The sequence below is a fragment of the Nerophis lumbriciformis genome, linkage group LG02, assembly GCF_033978685.3.
Source record: "Nerophis lumbriciformis linkage group LG02, RoL_Nlum_v2.1, whole genome shotgun sequence".
NCBI classification, from domain to species: Eukaryota; Metazoa; Chordata; class Actinopteri; order Syngnathiformes; family Syngnathidae; genus Nerophis; species Nerophis lumbriciformis.
The window spans coordinates 54,358,661-54,386,366 of record NC_084549.2 but is presented as its reverse complement, the minus strand read 5'-3'; the positions used below and the strand labels follow the sequence as shown (position 1 = coordinate 54,386,366).

At 40.6% G+C, this 27,706-nt stretch overlaps 1 protein-coding gene across 1 annotated transcript in view; it reads left to right on the top strand.

The window, feature by feature from the left end:
- slc18a2 (solute carrier family 18 member 2) overlaps positions 1–27,706 on the top strand; it is a 111,097-nt gene that overhangs the window by 11,250 nt on the left and 72,141 nt on the right. Inside the window, exon 3 of the mRNA XM_061964696.2 lies at positions 1,385–1,730. Coding sequence (XP_061820680.1) covers positions 1,385–1,730 — 346 coding nt within the window. The remainder of the gene's footprint in view (positions 1–1,384; positions 1,731–27,706) is intronic.

Below are 27,706 nucleotides of genomic sequence, written 5' to 3'. Positions count from 1 at the left end.
GCAATTGAAGCACATTCAAACTCTTTAACAACTAGCGCTAACACAATACAATGAAAACATTAAAAATAGCTGCCGCTGCCAAGCTAACAAACACAGCTGAGCTAAAATGCTGCTTTGAGAGCTCTCTGACTGATGTCATGTCGCTTGGCAACAGGCACCGCCTAATAAAGGCACGCACACACTCACACAGAAGCACACACACACACACACACACACACACACACACACCCACACCCACACACACTTACTGCTCTCATGAACCTCTCTCAACTGAAGTTTTGTTTTTTTAAGTCACACATGAATTACTTTCCCCACTAATTAATCATATTTATTAAAGAGTAATTCAATTACACTTTTGGTAAATTAACAAGTAACTAACATAATTACTTTTTTAAAAGTAATTTTATGAACACTACCAGTTGTTTGAATTAATTCCTGGGGGAAAAAAAGCTTTTAAAATGATACATTTTGGGGTGTCATTTGTAAAACATATTGTATATATTATATATAATTATATATATCGAGAAATATAAGAGAAATAAACTGAAATATGCATATATTTATATTCTCTTATACATTATACAAATATACACAATGCTTCCATTTTTCCATATCGCTCCTCGTTGGTAAAGATTTTCTGCTGCTGTAAGGAATCACAGATATACTCACAAATGTTTAAATTTTGCATACTTGTGATGTGTGATACCATAGATTTTCTTACTGATCCGATACCGAGCAAAATTCAGGCTGGTATTTGCGATACTGATCCGATACCTTTTTTATTTTTGCAGACACTATGTGTCTGCAAAAATAAAAGAAAACTGTATTTCAAATAATAACATATCTCATAGCATAAAGTATAAATAAAATACAATACATTTTCAACTCTGAAGTATATTGAGGTAGCGGCGTAAATAACAATATAGCCAAGCTGCTACAACAGGAAAATACAGACGACGAAATCATACAAAGTACACGAAAATGGTGTTTCAAACCACATAAAAGGAAATAAGTAAAATAATAAAAGCATTAAAATAAATAAATTAATAATAACTACGACTGGGAAAAAAGTAATTCAGTTACATGAACATGTTAACGTAAAAGTACTGTTTTTGAACAAAAGCATTCAACACATTGCCTCATTCACAACTTTCGCTACTTTTTAACCCTGTCTTCCTGTTAATGATACACATTATCTCAAATAACTTAAGTATCAAAAGTTTACATATTTTCATTTGAGAATCGATATTAGAGCATAAAGATCTGGTATCAGCAGTATCGATATTTCAGTATCAAGCCGCACATCTCTAGTGTGTACGCCGTTGCCCCCTCAAAGAGCCAGTGGTCACGTCAGGTTCAATCTCGTCTTTCTTATGCCCGCCAGTGCCCATCATCCCAAGCTACCTGTACAACCTGGATGAGTCACCGGCCGTCGTATCGAACAACACCTCAGCCCAGAAGCAGACTCCCCCGGCAGCGTTTGAACAGATCGTGTCGTTGTATGACAACACGGTGCGCTCGTCGGGCTCCAACGCCACGGTCAGGGTGACGGACGGCGTCGTTCCGACGTTCACCACCGCCGGCGTCATCGAGCTGCCGGACAACTCCTCCGACTGCCCTCACTCCACCAACAAGCTGATCAACGAAAATGTCAAAGTGGGATTGTTGTTTGCCTCCAAGGCCACGGTGCAGCTGATCACCAATCCCTTCATTGGACCACTCACCAACAGGTAAGCGCGCTCCTCTTTGGCTTCCTTGTTGATGCAATAATTGTCGTCAAGCACTCTTGCAGTCCGAGACTGGAAACGTGACAGCAATGTAGCAACGAAACACATAATTCACGATTGGCTCTGTAAAAATACTCAGCTTTCTAGTTGCCATATAGCGATTAGCGGCGCTAGCTGGCAATTAACAACGCTGGTCACATGGTCCACTGCAGGGACATACAGTCATGATGAAAAACAAATAATAAAACTGTGAAAATAAATATTAATATATCTGTGTTTTAACATTTACTTGAATCAAAATCAGTACATTTGCACACAAACCTAACATGAGGCTTCTGGGTCTCGTGCCGCTTCTCGTTACTGCATGTCTGAGAATGTTCTCATTGGTCCAGGTCATTGTCATCTCAGGGCATTCAATCGATCCTAACGAGACTGTTTGGTCCGTCGTCGAAGATGTTTCGCCTCTCATCCGAGTAGGCTTCATCAGTTCATAGACTTAGATTGGTCAGATCTAGCCTAGCGGCTGGTGCCAAAACCTCAAATGTTTAGACTCCAAACCCAGGAGGGTGTGCCTGGGCAAGGATGGTTCGTAGTGAGAAAAACAACTGTTTTGATGCAAACCAGCAATCCTACTGTCAAAGCCAACGACAGTCGTTGAAGTGTAATTTCCCCTCGTTAGCATTGAGGTATTATTGTCCGGCAGAACGATCGCTGTGGATCGATAACTACCAGTCCAAAATAGTCGGAATCCCCCGCCTAAGCATTCCATTCAGTTGTAAACAAATGGCACAAATGGCATACTGGTCCCCTTCCGTTTCTAACTCCTGTTGGAGGCTAGATTGCATAGTCTTTTAGGAATGGTTGAAAGGACAGTGTTGTATGTGGGGGACAGGTGTTCCTCTGTTCAGGGATATTTTTTCAACCTTGACATAGATGGCTTCCCTCACTCCTCTTTCGTACCATCTGTCCTCCCTGTCAGAATCTGTACATTTTTGTTCTCAAAGGAGTGCTGTTTCTCCGTGAGGTGCAGGTAGACAGCTGAGTCTTGGCCTGAAGTATTTGCCGTCTATGCTGTGCCATACGTCGGCTTGGGGATGGCGTAGCGCAATTGGGAGAGTGCATTGTTGCATTGTAATGAATGGAATAGCCTACTTGATTTGATGTTCAGTTTATGAACAGACATTCATATTTTGTTGAAGTATTATTCAATAAATATATTTATAAAGGATTTTTGAATTGTTGCTATTTTTAGAATATTAAAAAAAAATCTCACGTACCCCTTGGCATACCTTCAAGTACCCCCAGGGGTACGCGTACCCCCATTTGAGAACCACTGCCTTAGGGTAAAAACGTAAATTTATGTTTGAACCTGAGTTTTCCTGGTTCGATCCCCAGCTTCTACCAATCTAGTCACGTCCGTTGTGTCCTTGAGCAAGACACTTCACCCTTGCTCCTGATGGATCGTGGTTAGGGCCTTGCATGGCAGCTCCCGCCATCAGTGTGTGAATGTGTGTGTGAATGTGGAAATAGTGTCAAAGCTCTTTGAGTACCTTGAAGGTAGAAAAGCGCTATACAAGTATAACCCATTTACTTAGTGGTTGTTTTGTTGACCAAAATATGAATCAGTGCATTCATCATTACGTTACTGCATGTGTAAGATGAAGAGGATGAGGGCGTGGCTTACTGGCTGGTCTGCTTGTCACAATGTCGCCAAAATAATGCTTGCAGATACATTTGTACACCATGAATTTTCTTGTTTGTACTGCACACTGTTGAATCTACTGATGTTTTTAATGTGAGTGTGACATTATTATTCTTGGTAATCAAATTATAAATTGAGAAAAGAGAAGTTGTAGGCTCTGTGGTCCAGAGCCTCTCGTACTACTCTGACTCGCCACACTGGGAGAAGTGAACCCAGGTTTTGTGAGTTGTTGTTTTTTTGTCAGATGCAAGATCGATCTTTTAATGCTCTGCTAAATGAATGAATGAATGTAAAATCTCAGCACAGTCCTGTCACCAAATTCTTTTTTGCTATTCATTTATTTTTCAAATATATTTTTTGTTGAATCACTGATATGTACTTAGTGTCAACATGATGAAATATGAGGCTATATTTCATGTACAGCATTTGATAATTCAATGACAAAAACGTACTCCTGTTACGTTTAGTCCTGTTACTCATTTTAGGAAGCTTGTAGAAAAATACAATAGTTGTCTGAGATGAACCAAGACACATTTTGAGTCATTCGATCGGTCTATTATCAGATTTTGATAAAGGACAGGAATGTTAGTTTAAAGGCCTACTGAAACCCACTACTACCGACCACGCAGTCTGATAGTTTATATATCAATGATGAAATCTTAACATTGCAACACATGTCAATACGGCCGGGTTAGCTTACAATTTTAAATTTCGCGCGGAATATCCTGCTGAAAACGTCTCGGTATGATGACGCCTGCGCGTGACGTCACGGATTGTAGAGGACATTTTGGGACAGCATGGTGGCCAGCTATTAAGTAATCTGTTTTCATCGCAAAATTCCACAGTATTCTGGACATCTGTGTTGGTGAATCTTTTGCAATTTGTTCAATGAACAATGGAGACAGCAAAGAAGAAAGCTGTAGGTGGGAAGCGGTGTATTGCGGACGGCTGCAGCAACACAAACACAGCCGGTGTTTCATTGTTTACATTCCCGAAAGATGACAGTCAAGCTTTACCATTGGCCTGTGGAGAACTGGGACAACAGAGACTCTTACCAGGAGGACTTTGAGTTGGATGCGCAGACACGGTACCGTGAGTACGCATGCAGCTGCGGCTTCCAAACATTTGATCGCTTGCCCGTACGTGTGTGCCGCTATGTGTATGTCACGTACGTAACTTTGGGGACTTTGGGGAAATATATGTGCTGTATGAACTTTGGGGAGGTGAACGGTACTTTGGGCTGTGGGATTGAGTGTGTTGTGCAGGTGTTTGAGTTGTATTGGCGGGTTATATGGACGGGAGGGGGGAGGTGTTTGTTATGCGGGATTAATTTGTGGCATATTAAATATAAGCCTGGTTGTGTTGTGGCTAATAGAGTATATATATGTGTAGTTTTTATTTACTGTTTTAGTCATTCCCAGCTGAATATCAGGTCCCACCCGCCTCTCACAGCATCTTCCCTATCTGAATCGCTCCCACAAATCTTTCGTCCTCGCTCAAAATAATGGGGAAATCGTGGCTTTCTTGGTCCGAATCGCTCTCGCTGCTGGTGGCCATGATTGTAAACAATGTGCAGATGTGAGGAGCTCCACAACCTGTGACGTCACGCTACTCGTCTGCTACTTCCGGTAGAGGCAAGGCTTTTTTATCAGCGACCAAAAGTTGCAAACTTTATCGTCTATGTTCTCTACTAAATCCTTTCAGCAAAAATATGACAATATACTGGAAATGATCAAGTATGACACATAGAATGGACCTGCTATCCCCGTTTAACTATGAAAATCGCATTTCAGTAGGCCTTTAAATGTTTAAAATGACTGGTTAATAGTGCTATTATGAAGTGCGATGTCAGCACTATTTTTTTTTCCTGCAATTTCCAATGCACTTGTTTTAATAAATAAATACAGCGTTTGAAAAGCATACACAATCTCTGTAAATATATCAGTCTGTGGTTAAAAAGACTTGAAAGGACTCGAAACTCAAAATGCAGGACTTGGGACTTGACTTGAGACTTTCCAGTCTTGACTCGGGACTTGACTTGAGACTTGAGGGCAAAGACTTGAGACTTACTTGTGACTTGCAAAACAATGACTTGGTCCCACCTCTGGTGTATGTATATATATATATATATATATATATATATATATATATATATATATATATATATATACATATATATATATATATATATATATATGTATATATATATATATATATACATATATATATATATATATATATATATATATATACTGTATATATATATATATATATATATATATATATATATATATATATATATATATATATATATATATATATATCAAAGGATGGCGTTGGCCAGGGAGTTGAGGGTGGGACTTCCAATGGAAGCAGTTGTGTCTAGAAGTATGTTGTTCTCTGCCATTGAAGCCTGAAAGGCAGCGGAGAAGGTTGGACCGTAGCCCAAGCTAGTCTGAATATTCTTCACCAATGCCGGACTTCCACTGATCTTCTTAACTTTCAATCTTTAAGTTAAATAAAACAAACAAATAACATTAAGATGTACTCTGTCTGTTAGCAACATTTTTCACTTGAATACAAATCACGACCAAAAGCAATGACATAGGTTCTGTCCCTTTTATGTGGGGGACCCTCAAATATTCCCAACCAAAAACCTACAAATACAATGACTAAATAAAGTATTGACAAACAAAGTTGCACTTCCATAATAACCATGTAGGCAGAGGCACAGTTGTACATGAGTTAACTGGGAATCCAATTGGGACCTTTTTAAACACATGTGATGAGTAACAATATAAACAGTGTAGTATACGCAGATGTATTAACAAGTCATATGCAAAAAAAAAAAACCCTTTAGTCTAGCGTAGGGGTTTTCTTTATTTTTTACCAAGTACCACCTCAGAAAACACTTGAAGTACCACAATTATGACTAACATTAAAACACAGTAGCATAATAGACCCAAGTATTCAATAAAACAAGGCATAGGTTTTATTCAACAAGTATATTTAATATTTTGGGCCACTGCAACATTACACACAGTTTGAACAGTGACAATGTGTTTGAGTATAGGAAAATAAAACACTGTACTTTAATCAAGTGGATATTTGGCGTACTACTAGATGGAGCTGGTATCACAGTTCAAGAACCCCTGGCCTTGCAGACTCCGAGCAAGGAACGACAACATGACATGACATCATGACCAATGTCTTGTCAAACTTTTGCAGCATTTGTTGAAATGCTAGTTTTTCAGCAGTGTTTGGCGAGGTGAGCGCACAGCATTTTGCGCTATTTCGTTTGCACTGACCGAGTTCACCTCAGTGAGTGTGGACTGTCGGGAAAAAGGCTCTGCACCTTCATGTGCACATCTTTTACCAGTTGGAAATGCTAAGTCGGGTGGTTGTGTTTCAAGTGGGCATGCAAGTCTTTTTTTGTCGGCACCATTTTCTGCAAACTTTCCCCTCAGTGTTGATTGGCTCAGAGGTCGTTATTCCAAACGTTTAAAACTGAAATGTTTTCACACTGGTGCATTGCCTTTAATTTTGTGATCATCTTTTTTCTCCAAATTCTTACTCTCGCTACTGGTTTGTTGCAGCTGCTTGAAACAGATGCAAAGCGTGACTGCTATCGCAGCCTGTAAAAATGGCGCTTTAGTGAGGCCTCAAGTTCATTTATTGACTTGTCTTCAGTAATGCGGACGCTGTATCGATCCGTTGTGGTGAAGAAGGAGCTGAGCCGGAAGGCAAAACTCTTAATTTACCGGTCGATCTACGTTCCCATCCTCACCTATGGTCATGAGCTTTGGGTTATGACCGAAAGGACAAGATCACGGGTACAAGCGGCCGAAATGAGTTTCCTCCGCCGGGTGGCGGGTCTCTCCCTTAGAGATAGGGTGAGAAGCTCTGTCATCCGGGGGGAGCTCAAAGTAAAGCTGCTGCTCCTCCACATCGAGAGGAGCCAGATGAGGTGGTTCGGGCATCTGGTCAGGATGCCACCCGAACGCCTCCCTAGGGAGGTGTTTAGGGCACGTCCGACTGGTAGAAGGCCAAGGGGAAGACCCAGGACACGTTGGGAAGACTATGCCTCGGGATCCCCTGGGAAGAGCTGGATGAAGTGGCTGGGGAGAGGGAAGTCTGGGCTTCCGCGACCCGACCTCGGATAAGCGGAAGAAGATGGATGGATGGATGGATGGTCCTTTAAACCTGACTTTGAAACAACATTGCAAAAAAGTTATATTTCTATATGGAGACAACGTTGATGTCTAATGTTGGATCCACGTTGTTGGTTGGGAAATGACCAAATTTCAATGGTCAAGTCAACATCACAACATGACATTGCATAAACGTTGTCAAAAAAGCATGTTGTTTCAACGTTGTATTTGTGTTGTATAATATTGGTTGGAAAATAACCAACATTCAATGGTCAAATCGACGTCAGAACCCAACATTGATTAAACGTCGTCAAAAAGCATGTTGTTTCAACGTTATGTTTGTGTTGCTCAATGTCAGGACCTAATTCAACAAGTTCTCAACGTTGTTTTAATGTCTTGTGCCTGCTGACTACCTCCTAGAACAAACTGAAATGAATGCATACTTGCAAATGATACACATAACTGTAAGAAAACAAAATATAACAACTGAACAGCACTTATCATTATCACTGTTCAATGTTAGATAAACTTTTTTTTTTAATTATTACCACAATAACTCAACACAAATGTACCAAGAATTGGTGTTGATTAGTATTAGTATCAATTCCGAGGCATGGGGAATTGGTAGAGCAGTGGTTTCAATGTGAAAGGTGCCCATCCATATTCATAAAGTGACTTTTTTATTTATGTGCAAACCTTGCCAAGAACACACACAGCAAAATATTAAAAATATAGTTCAAACAGGTAAGATCAATGTTTGTGGCCTAAAGGCTCATGACAACACTTTTAATTTGTTTGAATTAAATTAAGTGTGAATACATAATAAATATAATTGAGTGAAATTTACATTTTGGGAACAGTGTGTGATTATGGGTGTCTCTCAAGTCAACACAGAAAGTATTCTCATACAGGACAGTCATTTCCCAGCAGGCACAAGACATTAAAACAAGGTTTGAGTAACTCAAACATGACATTGGAACAACATGCTATTTGACGTTGTTTAATCAATGTTGGGTTCTGACAATGATTTGACCTTTGAAATTTGGTCTTTTCCCAAACATCAACATTGTCTCAACTTACAAATGCAACTATTTTGCAACGTTGTTTCAAAGTCAGTTTTAAAGGACATTGCATGTATAATCAACATTGTATCAAAGTCTTGTGCCTGCTGGGCTACATGAAGGTTTTATATTCTAGCCCACTTGGTTAAACACAGCTCAGTTCCTGATTATGTTTATTTACATTTTTCATGCCGAGCTGCACAGTGAAAGCTCAAACGGCATAAATGTAGGAGAAGAACGTGATTCATTTGAAGTGTAACACATTATGTTCTTTTCTAAAGTAATACCAATGTGCACACTGGGAGTGTATACTTGGCTATCTGGAGCTGGATGGTGTCTTTTAGCTGATATTGTCTGGTAGTATGGAAGGTAGTATTTAGTGTCTCAGCTGTGCACTCAGAAATGTTGTAATAACTACATTATTACTGCAGCATAGTCACCTTCCCTGCTGGGGAAGGACAACACAAGCCAAGTCAAGCATATCCATCATGCTCCAAAAATATCAAAGATTTGCTTTGTGTGTTTTCCATCCCTGTCTTGCTAATGCTTTGCTTTTGCTCTAACGCAGGGATGCCCAAACTTTGTGCCTCCAGGGGCCAAAGTGATGATGTGCCATTTTAACCGTACAGCAGCACCATGAGTGAAGCAAATAGACCAGGGGTGTCCAAACTGTAGCTCATCTTTAAACAACCCATGTCACAATACTTAGCATTTTAATATTAGTATGCTAGCTTTTTTTTGTGCTAATTTTGCAGTTACTTGACGTATCATACCTTTGTTAGTATGCTAGCTTCTTTGTTAGCAAATGTAGTGGTTTACACACACCTCAGTCGTATTTTGGTACTTGATGCATGCTAACTTTAGCATGCTACTGTAGCATTTTAAACACATTTTTCAGGTACACACATCGGAGTAATATATTTTAGTACTGAACACGTTATAGTTAGCATTTTAGCTTGCTAACATTAGCCTGCTGGCTTTTTTTTTTTAGCAAATTCAACAGGTATTTAGCATATTTTGGTATTTCACTAATGTGAACTCTAAGCATATTATTGTTAGCATGTTAGCATAGTACCTTTTTTTTGCTCCTTTTGCTTATAATTTTGTTACTTGACGCTATCTGGCCAGCGTGCTAACTGCTAGCATTTCAGTTTGGCTTTGGCTCTTCAGAAATCACACAAAATGTTGCCCAAAATTGCATTTTTTAAATATTTGAAAATAAATTGGTACTGGTTTTGAAGGTGAAAACCACCAAAATGGCCCCCGCAGGCTTTGATTTGTTTGAGCACACATGATTTAGACCCAAACCAACATATATAAGGTAGCAGAGATCATCATATTTGATAGAAGGCAACTTGTTAGCCTTGCGCCCATGCCATCAATGTTTTTGTGAGCTTGAAATAGGTCAGTATGAATATGAATGAAATTTGGAAACCAACACAATTTCCGGTCCCCTCTTTGGGCATTCCTGCCCTAATGCAAAGCTTTCCAAAGTTTATCAATGTTAGACCTTCCTTCAAGGAGGCAAACCATGAATTGATTAACTTGGACCCCAACTTAAACAAGTTGAAAAACTTATTGTTAGTCAATTGTACGGAATATGTACTGTACTGTACTGTGCAATCTATTAATACAAGTTTCAATCAATCAATCAAAAACGGCTAATGTTTATACTGTATGTACAGTGTTCTGTACACTGTTAAAAATTAAAAAGTTGATTCAACATAAAAAAGTTAAGCAACCGGCTGCAAAGCTGCCAAGTCATATATGAAAGTTGATTAAAGAAAAGGATGTTTGTTCCGTCTACTTTTATTAGTAAATTCAACTAAGCTTTGAATTTGTACAATTGAGAATACCTTTCTGGGGCTTAAATAAGGAGTTGGCTGAAATAGACGTTAAAAGCTACTGCAAATAACATTTCCTGAAATGGAAATTATAAGTTGAGCCTCGGGCCAGACTTTAAATTGGCACAACTACCTCCTGCTTAAGTTGAGTAACCTAGAAAAAGCCTTACAGACGGTTGCCTAAAGTTTTTAAGTTGAATCAACGTATTCAATTTAAAAGTTGATTTAACTTTCAATGTATTGTTTTAAACCTTGAAAGCAAATTGAAAAGTGTCCTCAACAAAATACTGGCACACAGTTCACCAAAGTAAACATTCAAGGTTTAACAAGTTTGTAATTTATCAACTTTGGCAAATTTCAACCCTTTTGTTGACTTAATTCAAAACTACATTCAGCCTCCTATAAGCGCTGAAAAAAGGTCTTATATCTAAGTCATATATTATTATTTTTTTAAACTTTCAACGCTTTAAATTCTTCAACAGCTTCAGACCTATCCAAAGATAAAAAGTTTTTTTATATATTTGTATTTTTTTCAAAATGTTTTATGCTCTTTTTTTATGACGGGAAAAGGACGCATAAAAGGATGCATCATTTCCAAAAAACTAGCTGCAAAGTGGAATACTTTAGATGAGGTAATTACAGCCTTTAGTGAGTCAATAATTCATACAAAACTGATTTTGATGCACTATAACTATGACAGTTTTTTCCAAAAACTCACACCATTCCTCCTAAGCGATGAAAAATGGTCGGGCTCAAAAAAGTTATAAGTAACTCATATACACTTTAAATGATTTAAAAGCTTCAGACCTATCCATGGATATAACGTTTTTATGTATTTGTATCTTTTTAAATATATTTAATGCTCTTTATGTAAAAAAAACTTTTTTTTAAATTTATGAATAGAAAAACACACAATATGCATAATTACCAAAAACTAGTTACAAAGTGGAATACTTTAGATGATTACAGCCTTTAATATGTCAATAATTCATAATACTGATTTTGATGCATTATTATTTTTGGAACTGTGACATTTTTTTTCCCAAAAAACTCACACTATCCCTCCTTATCCAAAAAATGTCACGCGCTCAAAAAAAGTGTTATAATTAATATATATATATATATAAGCTTTCAACAATGTAACTTCTTCGACAGCTTTAGATCTATCCAGAGATATAAAGTTGTTTATATATTTGTCATCTTTTTTTATGTTCTATGCTCTTTTTGTAAAAAACAAAAAAACAAAAACAAAAAAACACCATTTTGTGAGGAACTCGCATGGCTGCCGTATTGTTGTGACCCCAAGATGCAGGAACCAGCAGACGATGAACAGGTAAGATTATTTTAATTAACAAAAGAGGAGAATGCAGTCTTGCATGAAACAGTTCACAAACATAAAGGCATAGACAGGCATAAATAGAGACATGCTGATTGGCAGCAGGTGTGGACCAGCTGCCAATCAACAGCAAGGCGGCCAAGTGTCCCCGCGCCAGCGAGGGAGAGTCAGGTGGCGGCGACGCACAAAACGGCGCTGCATCTGGCGAGGCGGGCAACCACGGAACGGTCAAATCAGTGGCCGACGAGGAGGATAAGGTCGCGTGTGGTACCGGAGCACCAGCAGCTGCGAAGGTCCACATGCAGGTCCTGCGGATCACTTCCGACAACGCGGTGGAAGTTCATAACACGGCCACTTTCTTGGCCGAGAACGAGGAGGTCGCGCAGCCGGCGGCGACGATGATGATGACAGCGCCATGGGAGGCGCCATCAACGATGACAGCGTTGTGGGCGGATCCGCTGCTGACGAGGAAGATGGCGGCGCCGTGCAGAGTTCCGCCGGTGATGAGAAAGATGGCGGTGCCGTGCGAAAGCCCGCCAGAGATGATGACGTCATCATGGGAGGAGACGATGACGGGGATGACAGCGGCCTGTGCTTCACAGCACCGCTGCCGGTAGTAGACCCCCCTCCACTAGGCGGCTGACCAGACGCTGTCCATTATTGGGAGCAGAAGCTCCTGGTTGTCGTGTCCCCCGGTACCAACACCAGGGACGGGCGGAAGGGGGCCTGGAGGAGGAACAAGGTCACGTCCCTCGCCGAGTCCCAACAGGAGGCCAGGAAAGACCTCACGGTGGGCTCCAATGGAGCCTTTGCCAGACTGGCAGGAAGAGCGGGTGCTGGCAGGGAGAGCAGCCGTGGTGCAGGTGCTGGAATCAGCCTTTGAACAGGAGCGGGTGCTGGCGGCTCAGTCGGTGTTGGTGGTCGTGGCGCCGGGACCAGCCTTAGAATCGGGGATGCAACCGGCGTACGACGCGGTGTGGGAACCGGTGGTCGACGCGCCGGGACAGGCGATCGCCGTGGAGCCGGTACAGGAGGTTGCACAGCAGGCAACGGGGAAGATGGCAGCGGTGGCCGAGCCAGTCGGAAAAACCGGAACCGGCGGCCGAGCCGGGAGGAGCGTCGAGGGCGGTGGCCGAACTGGTTGGAGATCCGGAACCGGCGACGGAGCCGGGAGGAACGTAGGCGGCCGTGGCCTAGCCGGTTGGAGAACCGGAACAAGGCGGAGGGAGAAGGTCCGAGCCTGCTGTGGGCTGGGACCGCACAAACCTGGCTTTTAAGTCCTCCAAGAACTGTGCGGTCCAGAACGTCGGCTGAGCGTCGCCAACAGGGGTCTCTGCGAGGTCACAGTCTGGCTCGAAGATTATATGAGGAACTCGCATGGCTGCCGTTATGTTGTGACCCGAAGATGCAGGAACCAGCAGACGATTAACAGGTCAGATGCTTTTAATTAACAAACAGAGGAAAATCCAGTCTTGCATAAAACAGTTCACAAACATAAAGCAGTCTTCGAGCACTGAGGAGTGCTTGAGACAGGCATAAATAGAGACATGCTGATTGGCAGCAGGTGTGGACCGGCTGCCAATCAACAGCAGGTGAGGGAAGGACCACAGTGCTCAGCGGGATAAAAAGGAAATGGAAACAAAATAAGAGCACTTATGGGAAGTAAATACAAAACAAGGAAACAAACAGAAATGAAGTGACAGATCGTCACACATTTGTTATTGTGGGAAAAACATTAAATTGGCAATATTTTCCAAAAATTAGTTGCAAAGTGAAATACTTTAGATTAGGTAATTACAGCCTTTTAATAGGTCAATAATTCATATCAACAATGATTTTGATGCATTATTATTTTTGGAACTATGACAGTTTTTTATCCCTACCCAGCCAATAAATAGTCAAAAGTTAAAAGTGTTATAAGTCATAAATCTTTTTTTTTTTTTCAACGCTTCAAATCTTACAGCAGCTTTAGACTCATCCAATACAAATAATACGTTTTTATTATTTGTGTGTGTTTTTTTTTTTTTATGTTTTAGGACATTCTTATTCTGCAAACTTCACACATTCCCTTCAAACATGCATGAAGAACTTTCCCGATCAGGCGTCCTTTTCTCTTCCACCGTCACCAGTGAGTCCAGTTTTATTCCGATCGTAGAACCGGCCCGCGTGATCAGTTTCTCCAGTCTGGAGCTGTCCTTAGATGTACTGCCCCGCCAGCACACTACGATGTACAAACCCCGTTTCCATATGAATTGGGAAATTGTGTTAGATGTAAATATAAACGGAATACAATGATTTGCAAATCCTTTTCAACCCATATTCAATTGAATGCACTACAAAGACAATATATTTGATGTTCAAACTCAGAAACTTTATTTATTTTTTGCAACTAATAATTAACTTAGAATTTCATGGCTGTAATACGTGCCAAAGTAGTTGGGAAAGGGCATGTTCACCACTGTGTTACATGGCCTTTCCTTTTAACAATACTCAGTAAACGATTGGGAACTGAGGAGACACATTTTTTAAGCTTCTCAGGTGGAATTCTTTCACATTCTTGCTTGATGTACAGCTTAAGTTGCCCAACAGTCCGGGGTCTCCGTTGTGGTATTTTAGGCTTCATAATGCGCCACACATTTGCAATGGGAGACAGGTCTGGACTACAGGCAGGCCAGTCTAGTACCCGCACTCTTTTACTATGAAGCCACGTTGATGTAACACGTAGCTTGGCATTGTCTTGCTGAAATAAGCAGGGGCGTCCATGGTAACGTTGCTTAGATGGCAACACATGTTGCTCCAGAACCTGTATGTACTTTTCAGCATTAATGGCGCCTTCACAGATGTGTAAGTTACCCATGTCTTGGGCACTAATACACCCCCATACCATCACAGATGCTGGCTTTTCAACTGTGCGCCTATAACAATCCGGATGGTTCTTTTCCTCTTTGGTCCAGAGGACACGACGTCCACAGTTTCCAAAAACAATTTGAAATGTGGACTCGTCAGACCACAGAACACTTTTCCATTTTGTATCAGTCCATCTTAGATGAGCTCAAGCCCAGCGAAACCGACGGCGTTTTCTGGGTGTTGTTGATAAACGGTTTTTGCCTTGCATAGGAGTTTTAACTTGCACTTACAGATGTAGCGACCAACTGTAGATACTGACAGTGGGTTTCTGAAGTGTTCCTGAGCCCATGTGGTGATATCCTTTACACACTGATGTCGCTTGTTGATGCAGTACAGCCTGAGGGATCGAAGGTCACGGGCTTAGCTGCTTACGTGCAGTGATTTCTCCAGATTCTCTGAACCCTTTGATGATATTACGGACCGTAGATGGTGAAATCCCTAAATTCCTTGCAATAGCTGGTTAAGAAAGGTTTTTCTTAAACTGTTCAACAATTTGCTCACGCATTTGTTGACAAAGTGGTGACCCTTGCCCCATCCTTGTTTGTGAATGACTGAGCATTCCATGGAATCTACTTTAATACCCAATCATGGCACCCACCTGTTCCCAATTTGCCTGTTCACCTGTGGGATGTTCCAAATAAGTGTTTGATGAGCATTCCTCAACTTTATCAGTATTTATTCCCACCTTTTCCAACTTCTTTGTCACGTGTTGCTGGCATCAAATTCTAAAGTTAATGATTATTTGCAAAAAAAAAAATGTTTATCAGTTTGAACATAAAATATGTTGTCTTTGTAGCATATTTAACTGAATATGGGTTGAAAATGATTTGCAAATCATTGTATTCCGTTTATATTTACATCTAACACAATTTTCCAACTCATATGGAAACGGGGTTTGTAGTACAGAACACTGGCAACCACAGACTGGTAGTACATTCTCAAGAGTTTTTTTTACAAATTTTGAAGGAGCGCAGCCTCCACAGGAAGTATAGCCTGCTCTGTCCTTTTCTATACAAGTGGTCCGTGTTAACAGTCCAGTCCAGCTTATTGTCTACCCACACCCCGAAGTACTTGAATGAGTTCACAGTCTGTACCTCGACTCCCTCGATCACAATAGGTAGATAGTTAACATTTAAGAAATATTTTTATAAACATCACACTGACATACATAATGTATACACTTTTGCATACTAACATGCACACTAGGGTGTAATAAATAATAGTAACAGCATTTTTGGTGAAAATAAATGTTTGTTTTAACGTAAATAATGTTCAAGTCACATAAGCCACACAAGCTGTGTCATTTTTTCACGGTCTAGTGGTGCCATTGCACACTCTCACACTGACAATAGACACAAAATGTTTTCAAGACCACATTTACACACCTCTCTGTAGCAATAACAACAAACCAAGATCATTGTTAATTGCATTTAAGTCGTTTGTTGAAAGATGTTTCAATTTGAAGGAACAACGAGTGCAAAAACACTATATATGAAATTAATTCTCGCATCAACTAGTGGTGGCAACACTAAATTGGCACTATTGTGTGAATGTCAGTGTGAATGTTGTCTGTCTATCTGTGTTGGCCCTGCGATGAGGTGGCGACTTGTCCAGGGTGTACCCCGCCTTCCGCCCGAATCCAGCTGAGATAGGCTCCAGCACCCCCCGTGATCCCAAAAAGGGACAAGCGGTAGAAAAGGGATGGATGGATGGATCAAGTAGAGGTGTAGTTACACCCAAAACCATTTTTCCTTATATTCCAAGGGACATACTTAGATTAATCATGGTAAAACTATTGTAAGATATCAGGTTTTCAGTACATTGAAAACTGTGTGTTACAATGAGAGTCAATGGCCAACCGAAATGGGCTTAGGGGTTAAGTAAATGAATATCTCCTATTTGGAATAACTTTGCAAAAAGTGCCATGATGCCATTTTAAAGAACAACTTGTTCAAAACTATGTGGCCAAAATTCAGCCCTCTAACTTTTAATTTTAACTGATTTGTCAAAGATGGTGCAGAAAATTATTTATTTATTTTTGGTCAAAAGTGACCCAAGGGTTAAGGTACAAAGTATAAAGTTGTATGGTACAAATCAGTTTCTGCAGAGTATGTAAAAGTACAAACAGTTAAAGTAAGAAAAAAACAAAACTGCTCTGTCGCAGAAATCAAAGTGCCTTAACTTGCATGCAGTTGCAAAAATAAAATGTTTACATCAGTCTTCAAGGCACTACATCTGCTCTTTCTTTGTATTGTGAGAAACACAAACTACCACAAACTTACTGTATATTCAAGTGTTAAAAGAGCTGCATGTTATACAATAATAAAACAAACGTAAAAGTTATCAGCTAGAAAGCCAGAACATGTACCATTACTAGGTCATAACAAAGTGCACATGAACATACACTAGAGAGTCAGGTCAGCAGCAGGAAGCATGAAGTGCTCTAAAACTTGCTGGTAGACGGCTGCGTTGACCCTGGATCTCAGGAAACAGAGTGGACCGACACCAGCAGATGACATGGCACCCCAAACCATCACTGATGGTGGAAACTTTACACTAGACTTCAGGCAACGTGGATCCTGTGCCTCTCCTGTCTTCCTCCAGACTCTGGGACCTCGATTTCCAAAGGAAATGCAAAATTTGCATGGTTGGGTGATGGTTTGGGGTGCCATGTCATCTGCTGGTGTCGGTCCACTCTGTTTCCTGAGATCCAGGGTCAACGCAGCCGTCTACCAGCAAGTTTTAGAGCACTTCATGCTTCCTGCTGCTGACCTGCTCTATGGAGATGGAGATTTCAAGTTCCAACAGGACTTGGCGCCTGCACACAGCGCAAAATCTACCCGTGCCTGGTTTACGGACCATGGTATTTCTGTTCTAAATTGGCCCGCCAACTCCCCTGACCTTAGCCCCATAGAAAATCTGTGGGGTATTGTGAAAAGGAAGATGCAGAATGCCAGACCCAAAAATGCAGAAGAGTTGAAGGCCACTATCAGAGCAACCTGGGCTCTCATAACACCTGAGCAGTGCCAGAAACTCATCGACTCCATGCCACGCCGCATTAACGCAGTAATTGAGGCAAAAGGAGCTCCAACCAAGTATTGAGTATTGTACATGCTCATATTTTTCATTTTCATACTTTTCAGTTGGCCAACATTTCTAAAAATCCCTTTTTTGTATTAGCCTTAAGTAATATTCTAATTTTGTGACACACGGAATTTTGGATTTTCATTTGTTGCCACTTCAAATCATCAAAATTAAACGAAATAAACATTTGAATGCATCAGTCTGTGTGCAATGAATAAATATAATGTACAAGTTACACCTTTTGAATGCAATTACTGAAATAAATCAAGTTTTTCAAAATATTCTAATTTACTGGCTTTTACCTGTATATGGAGGACCAAATGGCAAAACACTGCATTATTACGTAAATAATTAACTAAATGTCATTAATTAAAATAATTAAATAAAGGTAATTAAATAATTTAAATGTAATATTGTATTTATCTATTTAACTTAATTATTTCAAAATGTAATTTAATTATTTAACAATTAATATCTATTTCCCGATTTAATTATCTCATGTTTTAATGAACTACTTCAAGATTTAGTTATTTCAAGATTTAACGATTAATTTCAATATTTTATCAGATTACTGATATACTCCTCCCGTCTTTTCCTTGCTTGCTCTCTTTTGTCTTGTCTTGTCTAAACTTTTTTTGAAGCCTCTTTCTTTGCGCTGTCCTCCAAATCTAAACATCAGACATGGAATTGATTAGCTGGACTCTCGACTCAATTGACAAAATCTTTTCGACGAGGAAAAGAGGTTCTGGGGAGCCTGGCTGCCCTGATGGAACCATTGCTGCGGGGTACGTGAGATTCCTGGGACAAATGGAGAATCATGTGCCTCTCAGTCCTTTCCATCGAGGACGTGGAAGACATCTACCTATTTGGAACCATGATCGCGGGGCACCTGCTGATTGGGCTGGGCATTGCTCTGGTGTATCGTAAAATTCGTAAGACGATGGCAGCCACTCAAGGAGCCCAAAGGCTGTTCGTCGCAATGGACGGATTGGGTCGGGCTGTGGGATCACAGTCTGGGGCGATTTCTGAACTGAATCGCAAGATCGATCACATCATGGAGAAGCTTGCTGTAAAGGAAAAATTGGATACAAGAGCAGCCAGCATGGACGAATAGAACAGGCAAGCCATTGTAATGCCTGCTTGAAAAAAACCAAAAATCCTTATCTGCAATTTGACTCCCCCGAATGGCCTTGAGGACAAGAACAGGCTGTTCTGTAATCATCCCCTGAGGAATTTCAAAGATGGACGCTTTTGACCTCCCTCCCTCCTCAACGACACCTGGAAGTCGAACTTTGCTTGCATAGCATGCAGAATGACCGCGGGCATATGAACATAACTCCACTACACCCAAAGACAATGGGCATATACTAGGGGTGTAACGGTACGTGTATTTGTATTGAACCGTTTCGGTACGGGGGTTATGGTTCGGTTCGGAGGTGTACCGAACGAGTTTCCACACGGACATATTAAGTAGCGTAACGCACGTTGTGTAGACAATGCACACCGAGGCACAACACACGGCATGTTAGCAGCTAACGGGCTACGATAGACTGACCATACGTCCTCTTTTCACCGGACATGTCCTCTTTTGCAGGGCTGTCAAGGCGGAGTTTCTTAAATGCCTCAATTGTCCGGCATTTTGAGTTAGGGTTGCATGTATTTTCAATGTACGTTCAGGGTTAAGAAGGGGTTAAAAACAAAACAAATTGTGCGCGCAGCAGCATTCGTAAGGGAGGGGCAGAGGCAGAGAGAGCGAGAGAGTTATGATAAACGCGCATGCGTCGCCAGGCTCTGCTTTTTATCCATGGATTTATCAGATTCAATTTTTTATTATCTATAGCAGGGGTGTCAAAAGTGTGCCCCGGAGGCCATTTGCGGCCCACAGGTAATGTTTTAAAGGCCCACGGCACATTCTAAAAATACTATTAAAATAAACAAAAACATAACAAAAGTGAAATAAAAAAGCTTAAAGGTTAAATGTAATTTAGAAAGAGTTGCAATGTTGACTAATATAACAAAGCTGTTTTTTTTTCTTTCAAACTGTCATTGCTCAAAACATAATATTGACTCAAAATCAATGTTATTATGAATTATTGACCTATCCAAGGTTCCGATTAATTCACATCAAATATTCCACTAAGAAAAAAAATTTTGGTGGAAGATTTTGCAAATTTGGTAAATAAATAACCCAAAAATGTATATTTTGTTGTTTTCTTACTGTACCAAAAATGAACCAAACCGTGACCTCTAAACCGAGGTACGTACCGAACCGAAATGTTTGTGTACCGTTACACACCTAGCATATACACAAACACACTTCCCACCCGCACCCCACGCCTTCACCACCGCTTGAATCCCTTTCAGGGTGATGGACAGCTGAGTAACGCTTTATAGCAGCAGGCCGGCCTCCAGGGCCCCAACCCCCCCGCCCCCCTGCCCCTGTTGCGAGTTGTTGTGATTATATATAACATGTTTATGTGTGCTATGGCAAATTAGTTTTTTTCCCTTGGACTCAGTCTGGACCCCCTCCCGAGGGTCCAGCCTTTGACTGATATTTTTTACTCTTCCCCCCTTCCCAATATCACCTTTTTCCCACCTTTTTTAAGGAGCGCCGTAAGTGGCTGATCCGTTGGCGTTCCCGTCTTGTCTCCCTGTAACATACTGTATGTCTGCTCTTAGTGGGACTGTGCCGAAAATGTAGTTTCAGTTCTTTAGTGTCTTGTACATGTTAAAGAATGGACAATAATAAAGCATCCTAAATCCTGAATCCTGATCCTGAATTTATTTCATGAACCTGTGTGCGCGTCACGAGTTTGTGTTAGGGTCAGATTCAACCGTCAAAGTCAGTGGGCGGAAACTTAACACCTGAATGGCCAACTCCCGAAAAAGTAAGAGTATATCCTCCTTAGCAGCCATGTTTTGAAAGACTTACAGCTCCAGAGTCCTGATAAAACACTCAGACTAGATCCCGGTTCGCCCCGCTCACTGACTTTGATGGCTGAGTTTGACAGTTACAATTAATTCATGAAACAAACAAGTTAATGAATAATCATTCTAATTGTGAAATAATTCATTAAATTGTAAGATAATTAAATATCTATACACATACAATTTTACATTAGATTATTTAATGACTGTTATTTAAATATTTATTTATTTTATATAAAGTAAAATATAAAAGTATGTATATATACAAAAAGAGTATTGTTGGCGGGTTTTGGATGGTTATTTAATGGGTTTTGTGGTTGCTATGTGACTGCAGACTATATTAGGCTCCATTGAGTTCCTTACTTTTCTTTTATACTGCCGTGTACGCATCACTTTGATTCATTTTGTCAGAGAGAGACATATATGCAGTACGTATAATGTCCCGCTGGGCAGCAACTTGAAAAACCTATTTTTGGAAGTGTGAAGTGGGACGGAAATTCGCGGGAGCCCAATAGAAACGAGGCAGTCAAGCAGGCACGGAAGAGTACTCTCCATGGCAACGCTGCTGTCACTTTCACTCATTGAGAAATGTTTTTCTGCTTGAATCAAGCCAAGTCCATGTCCCGCCCCCGAGAGCCATACACCCCACCGTGATTGGTAGGTTCGTTGAGCTCCGCACACAACACTGTAAAGTGGCATTCATATCAAACTCGCGAGCCATACTAACATTAAACTTTCATATCAAGGTGGGGACAACAAAATATTGTCTATTGAGCTTCAATTGGCCTGCAGGCCGCCAGTTTGAGACCGCTGGTCTAGAACAAGATTTTCAAGTACAGCAGCGGAGAACCTTATAGTTGGGTTTGACTGAAAGGTGGCAACGTCAATAACTGTCAAGATTCCCATTTTCATTCTTTTGCCAAAGTTTTCTTCGGAGTCGATCAAAATAAATTTTTCAGAAATAAACAGCAACTGACTTTTCTTGACGAACATTTGATTCAGACCTTCTTGCTCTTAGGCTATGTCTACACTAAGCCGGATAACCCCTTAAACGAATAATTATTCAGCCTAAGCATCGTGTCAGCCACACTAAACCATCGTTTAAAGGCCTACTGAAACCCACTACTACCGACCACGCAGTCTGATAGTTTATACATCAATGATGAAATCTTAACATTGCAACACATGCCAATACGGCCAGGTTAGCTTACTAAAGTGCAATTTTAAATTTCGCGCTAAATATCCTGCTGAAAACGTCTCGGTATGATGACGTCAGCGCGTGACATCACGAATTGTGGAGGACATTTTGGGACAGCATGGTGGCCAGCTATTAAGTCGTCTGTTTTCATTGCAAAATTCCACAGTATTCTGGACATCTGTGTTGGTGAATATTTTGCAATTTGTTCAATGAACAATGGAGACAGCAAAGAAGAAAGCTGTAGGTGGGAAGCGGTGTATTGCGGCAGGTGTTTTGCCGGATAACGCACCCCCGCCGTAGAATGCACCCCCTGACTGGTGTGCCGGATAACACATTCCCGAAAGTTGACAGTCAAGCTTTACCATTGGCTTGTGGAGAACTGGGACAACAGAGACTCTTACCAGGAGGACTTTGAGTTGGATACGCAGACACGGTACCGTGAGTACGCATGCAGCTGCGGCTTCCAAACATTTGATCGCTTGCCCGTACGTGCGTGCCGCTATGTGCATGTCACGTACGTAACTTTGGGGACTTTGGGGAAATATATGTGCTGTATGAACTTTGGGGAGGTGAACGGTACTTTGGGCTGTGGGATTGAGTGTGTTGTGCAGGTGTTTGAGTTGTATTGGCGGGTTATATGGACGGGAGGGGGGAGGTGTTTGTTATGCAGGATTAATTTGTATGCATTTTAAATATAAGCCTGGTTGTGTTGTGGCTAATAGAGTATATATATGTCTTGTGTTTATTAACTCTTTTAGTCATTCCCAGCTGAATATCAGGTCCCACCCGCCTCTCACAGCATCTTCCCTATCTGAATCGCTCCCACTGCCCTCTAGTCCTTCACTCTCACTTTCCTCATCCACGAATCTTTCATCCTCGCTCAAATTAATGGAGAAATTGTCGCTTTCTCGGTCCGAATCGCTCTCGCTGCTGGTGGCCATGATTGTAAACAATGTGCGGATGTGAGGAGCTCCACAACCTGTGACGTCACGCTACTCGTCTGCTACTTCCGGTACAGGCAAGGCTTTTTTATCAGCGACCAAAAGTTGCGAACTTTATCGTCGATGTTCTCTACTAAATCCTTTCAGCAAAAATATGGCAATATCGCGAAATGATCAAGTATGACACATAGAATGGACCTGCTATCCCTGTTTAAATAAGAAAATCTCATTTCAGTAGGCCTTTGAAGTTCCCCTCCTTGAATATTTTTTTACATGGCTAAGTGCGCCGTGTATTTCTTGAATCTCCGGCTCTTAGCTTTGTATGGACTCATTGATCGTTTACAAACTGAGTTTGGAGAGGAAGTGACGCCAGAAAGAACGCGCCACAGCCAGTTTCATAACAACTGGAGCTAACCACTGGAAAGATAGAGACGAGTCATTCAGACATGCCCGTGTTTCTCATTCTTCTACATGTACAGACACTTGTGGAAATCACACATGAATACGTTAAGAGAAGGAAACGTGCGATTGCAGCTATTTCGGATATTACACATCTCAAACCGCAAGAGAGCTTTCGAATGTCCAGGTCAGCTGTGATTCTACTTACCAAAAAACTTTGTCCATTTGTCGAAGGGGAGACAAGGGGAATGCGGGCTCCCGTGGATGTGATAAAAAAGGTAGCGTGTGCTTTGTATTACCTGGGCATCGAGTGAAGACTACGGAAAACATCAAACGCATTTGGACTGGCAAAGCAGACTGTATCAGTTATTGTCCGCCATGTATGTCGCGGACTCAACGTCTATGTCCAGAGTATATAAAGTCATCAAAAACAAATGGACAATGAAAAGGTGAAGGCAAAATAGTGAGGAGTGTCCTGACCAGATATTTAGATCCCTGTATTGATTGTTGTCAAATGTTCTTTGTCACATTGTTTACTTTTACATGTCCATTAAAGACTTGATTAATTTATGATGTAGCTGTGATTCACTACAAAAGGGTCCCACAGCACACTGGATTCCAGTTAATTGAAATACCACAACACTGGATATTGTTCAGATAAGTTACATTTAATTTAAGAATTTGCACACAAAGCAACACTGGAGGTGACTATGACGTGCGCATTTTCTGCACATGCCTACTAGGTTGTGTTGCGCTAGTGGGTCTTCAACGACCATTGTGTGTGTGTCGACAAGGATAAGGTTAGGTGGGATTAACCGTGGCTAACCTTACCCGGGCTTAGTGTAGAAGGGGCCTTAGACGTGGTCTCCATTTTGTCACCATTACAGGCACTTTGACGACAAGAAAAGAAAGGTGAGCTATTTGTCTTTTCGTGACATGACCGGCAACATTTGAATAATTATGTATTTAAAAGCAGATCTCCACTTAAACAGTGCAGTTTTATTTTTATGCTATTGTGTCATTAAAAAAATAGAAACATAATGACGGCTAATTGAACACTTATAAAACATACTGAGTTTAACGAAATATTCTTTGACCGTTTGGTGACCTAATCAAAATCTGTTGGAGACCCCTGTTCTAAGGGTACACTTTGCACATCCATTGTGAAAATAATTTGCTCACTGCTCACTGCACTCGTCTAAGCACTGCAGACAGCCGCTAACTGCTTTATTGTGTCTTTTTGGCGTTTTAGCCCATGTAATACATATTATTTTTACTCGATGAGCGCAAACCCGCCACCGCCACCACCCGAGAGTGTAAAAACAATGCAATAATGAACATTAATGTAACAAAGCGCCCTCACGAGTGCGTCTGTCTGCTACCGTACTTTCAATGTCTTCAGTCTATTCCCTCTTGACATTCTTTGCTCACTCAGTTTGCCAGTTGTCCGTCCGCCATTTTTTGGCGACCGTCAAGTAGCTTTCGCAAAAGTGGAGCTAGAAAAATATTTTTTCAAATTAATGTAATTTAGTTTTTTTAGTAGAAAAAACAACATGTTTGACACAAGGCCAGAGTGTGGGGGAAAAGAGAAAAAATGTCGTGTCAGTGTACGATACTTGGGTTAAGTTGTATTTCAAACTAATTTCACCCCTCAAATAGAACTACAACATTTTAATGATAAACCCAATGATGGGCAGTAACAAGCAAGTCCCTCTGTAAGTGACTGATGGACGTGCTTTTCTACAATTACCTTAATTGACCACACACACACACATTTTATACATTCATATACACATATACATACACAAAACAATACTTGGAATGCCTGGGGGCAAAAGTGTCACTTCAGTATCTTAAATACAAGATATCCTAACAAAAGTGTCTAATCTAATACAGTGTATGTGTATACTGTATTTTCACTGATATATGTTTAGAGATGATTTTGTGAATGAAATAATTAATGCAGTATTAGTTTGTTGAATCGACACCTCAGTTTAAAAAAGGCAAAGCATTCATTTATACAAATTCATTTTGAAACATCCTAAACTAAAGTTGAGTGCATGTTACAATGCTTTTTAAACTTTACCCAATGGAAACTATGTCTGTGCTATTTGTCTTATTTTTGTCTTTATTATGTGTTGTGCTCCCAATTGTGAAGGAGTGCACATGGTGTCGAATGGATAAGCTATGTAGTGTTTCATCAAACCCAACAAACAAAGCTATGTTGCTGCTAAGCGAGCTCTTTATAGCCACAAGTACATGGGCAGAGTTTACTTACCTGATCATAATTCAGATTAGAATGTTAGTGTCTACATGGACCCTAAAAAAAGATCTGGTTATGACGTGCATTTAAATGCGTCACACCTTAAATCGGAACACTTTATTTTGACATGCGCAGCACATACCAGAAACAGAAGCAATAATTTCACTGTAAACAAACATTGCTCTGTGCATTTCTGCTTGTCCGACGTTGTCACGTTATTTATTAATCAATTTTTCCTTCTTTTTGCTACTTTTGTTTTACCTCTCTTTTTTAAATGGATCTATTCTGTGCCCTCCATGTTGTGATTATGTATGAGTTGCCTCGCGTCTTCGTGTTTGAAGACGCGCCTGAGGTTAGCAGTTAGCACTTGGAGTAGCTGTAATGTGGTTAATAAAACAGCTCCTTGCGACGACAAATGGATCCCTCCTTTTATTGTTACATCAACACATGACACTCTGGACCATACTTTTGTTTTTGCTAGTGTCTGTTTTAGAGCAACAAACTCAACAGTATATAATGCTACTTCTGTACATGTTGAATGGTGGGAGACAGCAGCAAGACAATCGCTTCATTCCGAGACTGTTACATTTATTCCCCCTCCACCACCAAAGTATGGCTGACGTCACATACTTACCCAATAAGTATCATTTCGACCCAGACTTCCGGAGAAGTGTTTACATGCGCTCCAATCTGAATGACTATCGGCATAAACCAGCCATCTTGATCGGGTCAGAATATTCCGAATGGCTATACAAGAAGCATTTTTATTCCGGTTAGGCTTTTAATTTGATTATGTGTCCATGTGCACATAGCTATTGAAGATATCTTCGATTGGCTCAACTGCCACACGCATAACGTTTCCATACATACAATTTTAATGGAAAACACACTTTTTGGGGGGAATTTTGCCTATCGTTGACAATCATTTTGAGAGACATGACGACGGATGTATTTAAAAAAAAAAGCATTCTAACTTGTAAATAAGCGTAAATAAAAGTCAGCTTGCATAAAATCCAATAAATAACCATTCAAAAAGCACCAACAATACTCCATTTACATTTTGTGACTTGAATATTGACCAAGTATTAGTGATAATGTTATTAGAAGCGCTAACACAGACAAACTATTTATAAAGGCGCTGTGATCACGAACGTGTGTACAATTTCGACATGATCAACTGGCGAGGCGTTTCCTCGTTTCCCTGCTTCTTGGAAGTTTATTTATATCATAAATCATGCATCTCACCTGGATAGAAGAAGGCTGAGGATGTATTTCGCCAAGTTGGTACACTTTGACAGCCATTTTAGGACAGAGAAATTGTTATGATCCGCTGCCCGGATCATAGTTTGTTTACGTTTTCAAGTCACGTGTGTTTTCAGCACCTTGAGTTTGTTTGTTTCAGTTGCCATGACGGCAGATTGCACACACCTGCCTCTGGTTAGTGTTCGGGACACGCACCTGTTGCCCGGGCGCTAATCAGAGGGCTATTTAGTCTATGCGCTGGCCTCACTCGGTCTGGCTTCCTAATTTGCTTGATGCAACAGTTGACGACTATTTCTATTCCTGCTAGTTTACACGCTAGGCTATTTTTCTTGCTAGCTCCCACGCTAGCCCCTTTGTTTTTGTCTTAAGTACTATGAGCACGTTTTTGTTTGTTCCCTTGTGATTTAATTCTTAATAAATAATTGTTCCTACCTGCACGCTGTGTCCGAAGCCGTCTGCATTCCTGGGAGAACTACCACACATCATCATCATGCGACCCAGTCGTCACAGAAATGGCGAGAACAACACAAAAAGACGCTAAGAAACAGTAGATAATCTAAATTACTATGGTTATATACATAGAAAACACATGACTTTACTGGGAAAATGTTAAAAAAAAATTGCACAATGCAATTGCAAATACTGTAATGTCATAAACATGTAAATAGTCTAAAATTTACGATATTATTCTGTCTAAAATAAATATTTTGCACTAATTTCAAGCAGCTATTTAACAGATATGGAGCATTGAAGGATCATTTTTAATAGCTCCCTTAAAGGAACATGTTACGGAAGACCATGTTGTGAGTTGTTCAGTGAAAGGTTGTACAAATACTTTCAAGTTAAAATCCTCATGTACCACTCACATATATATATATATATATATATATATATATATCAGA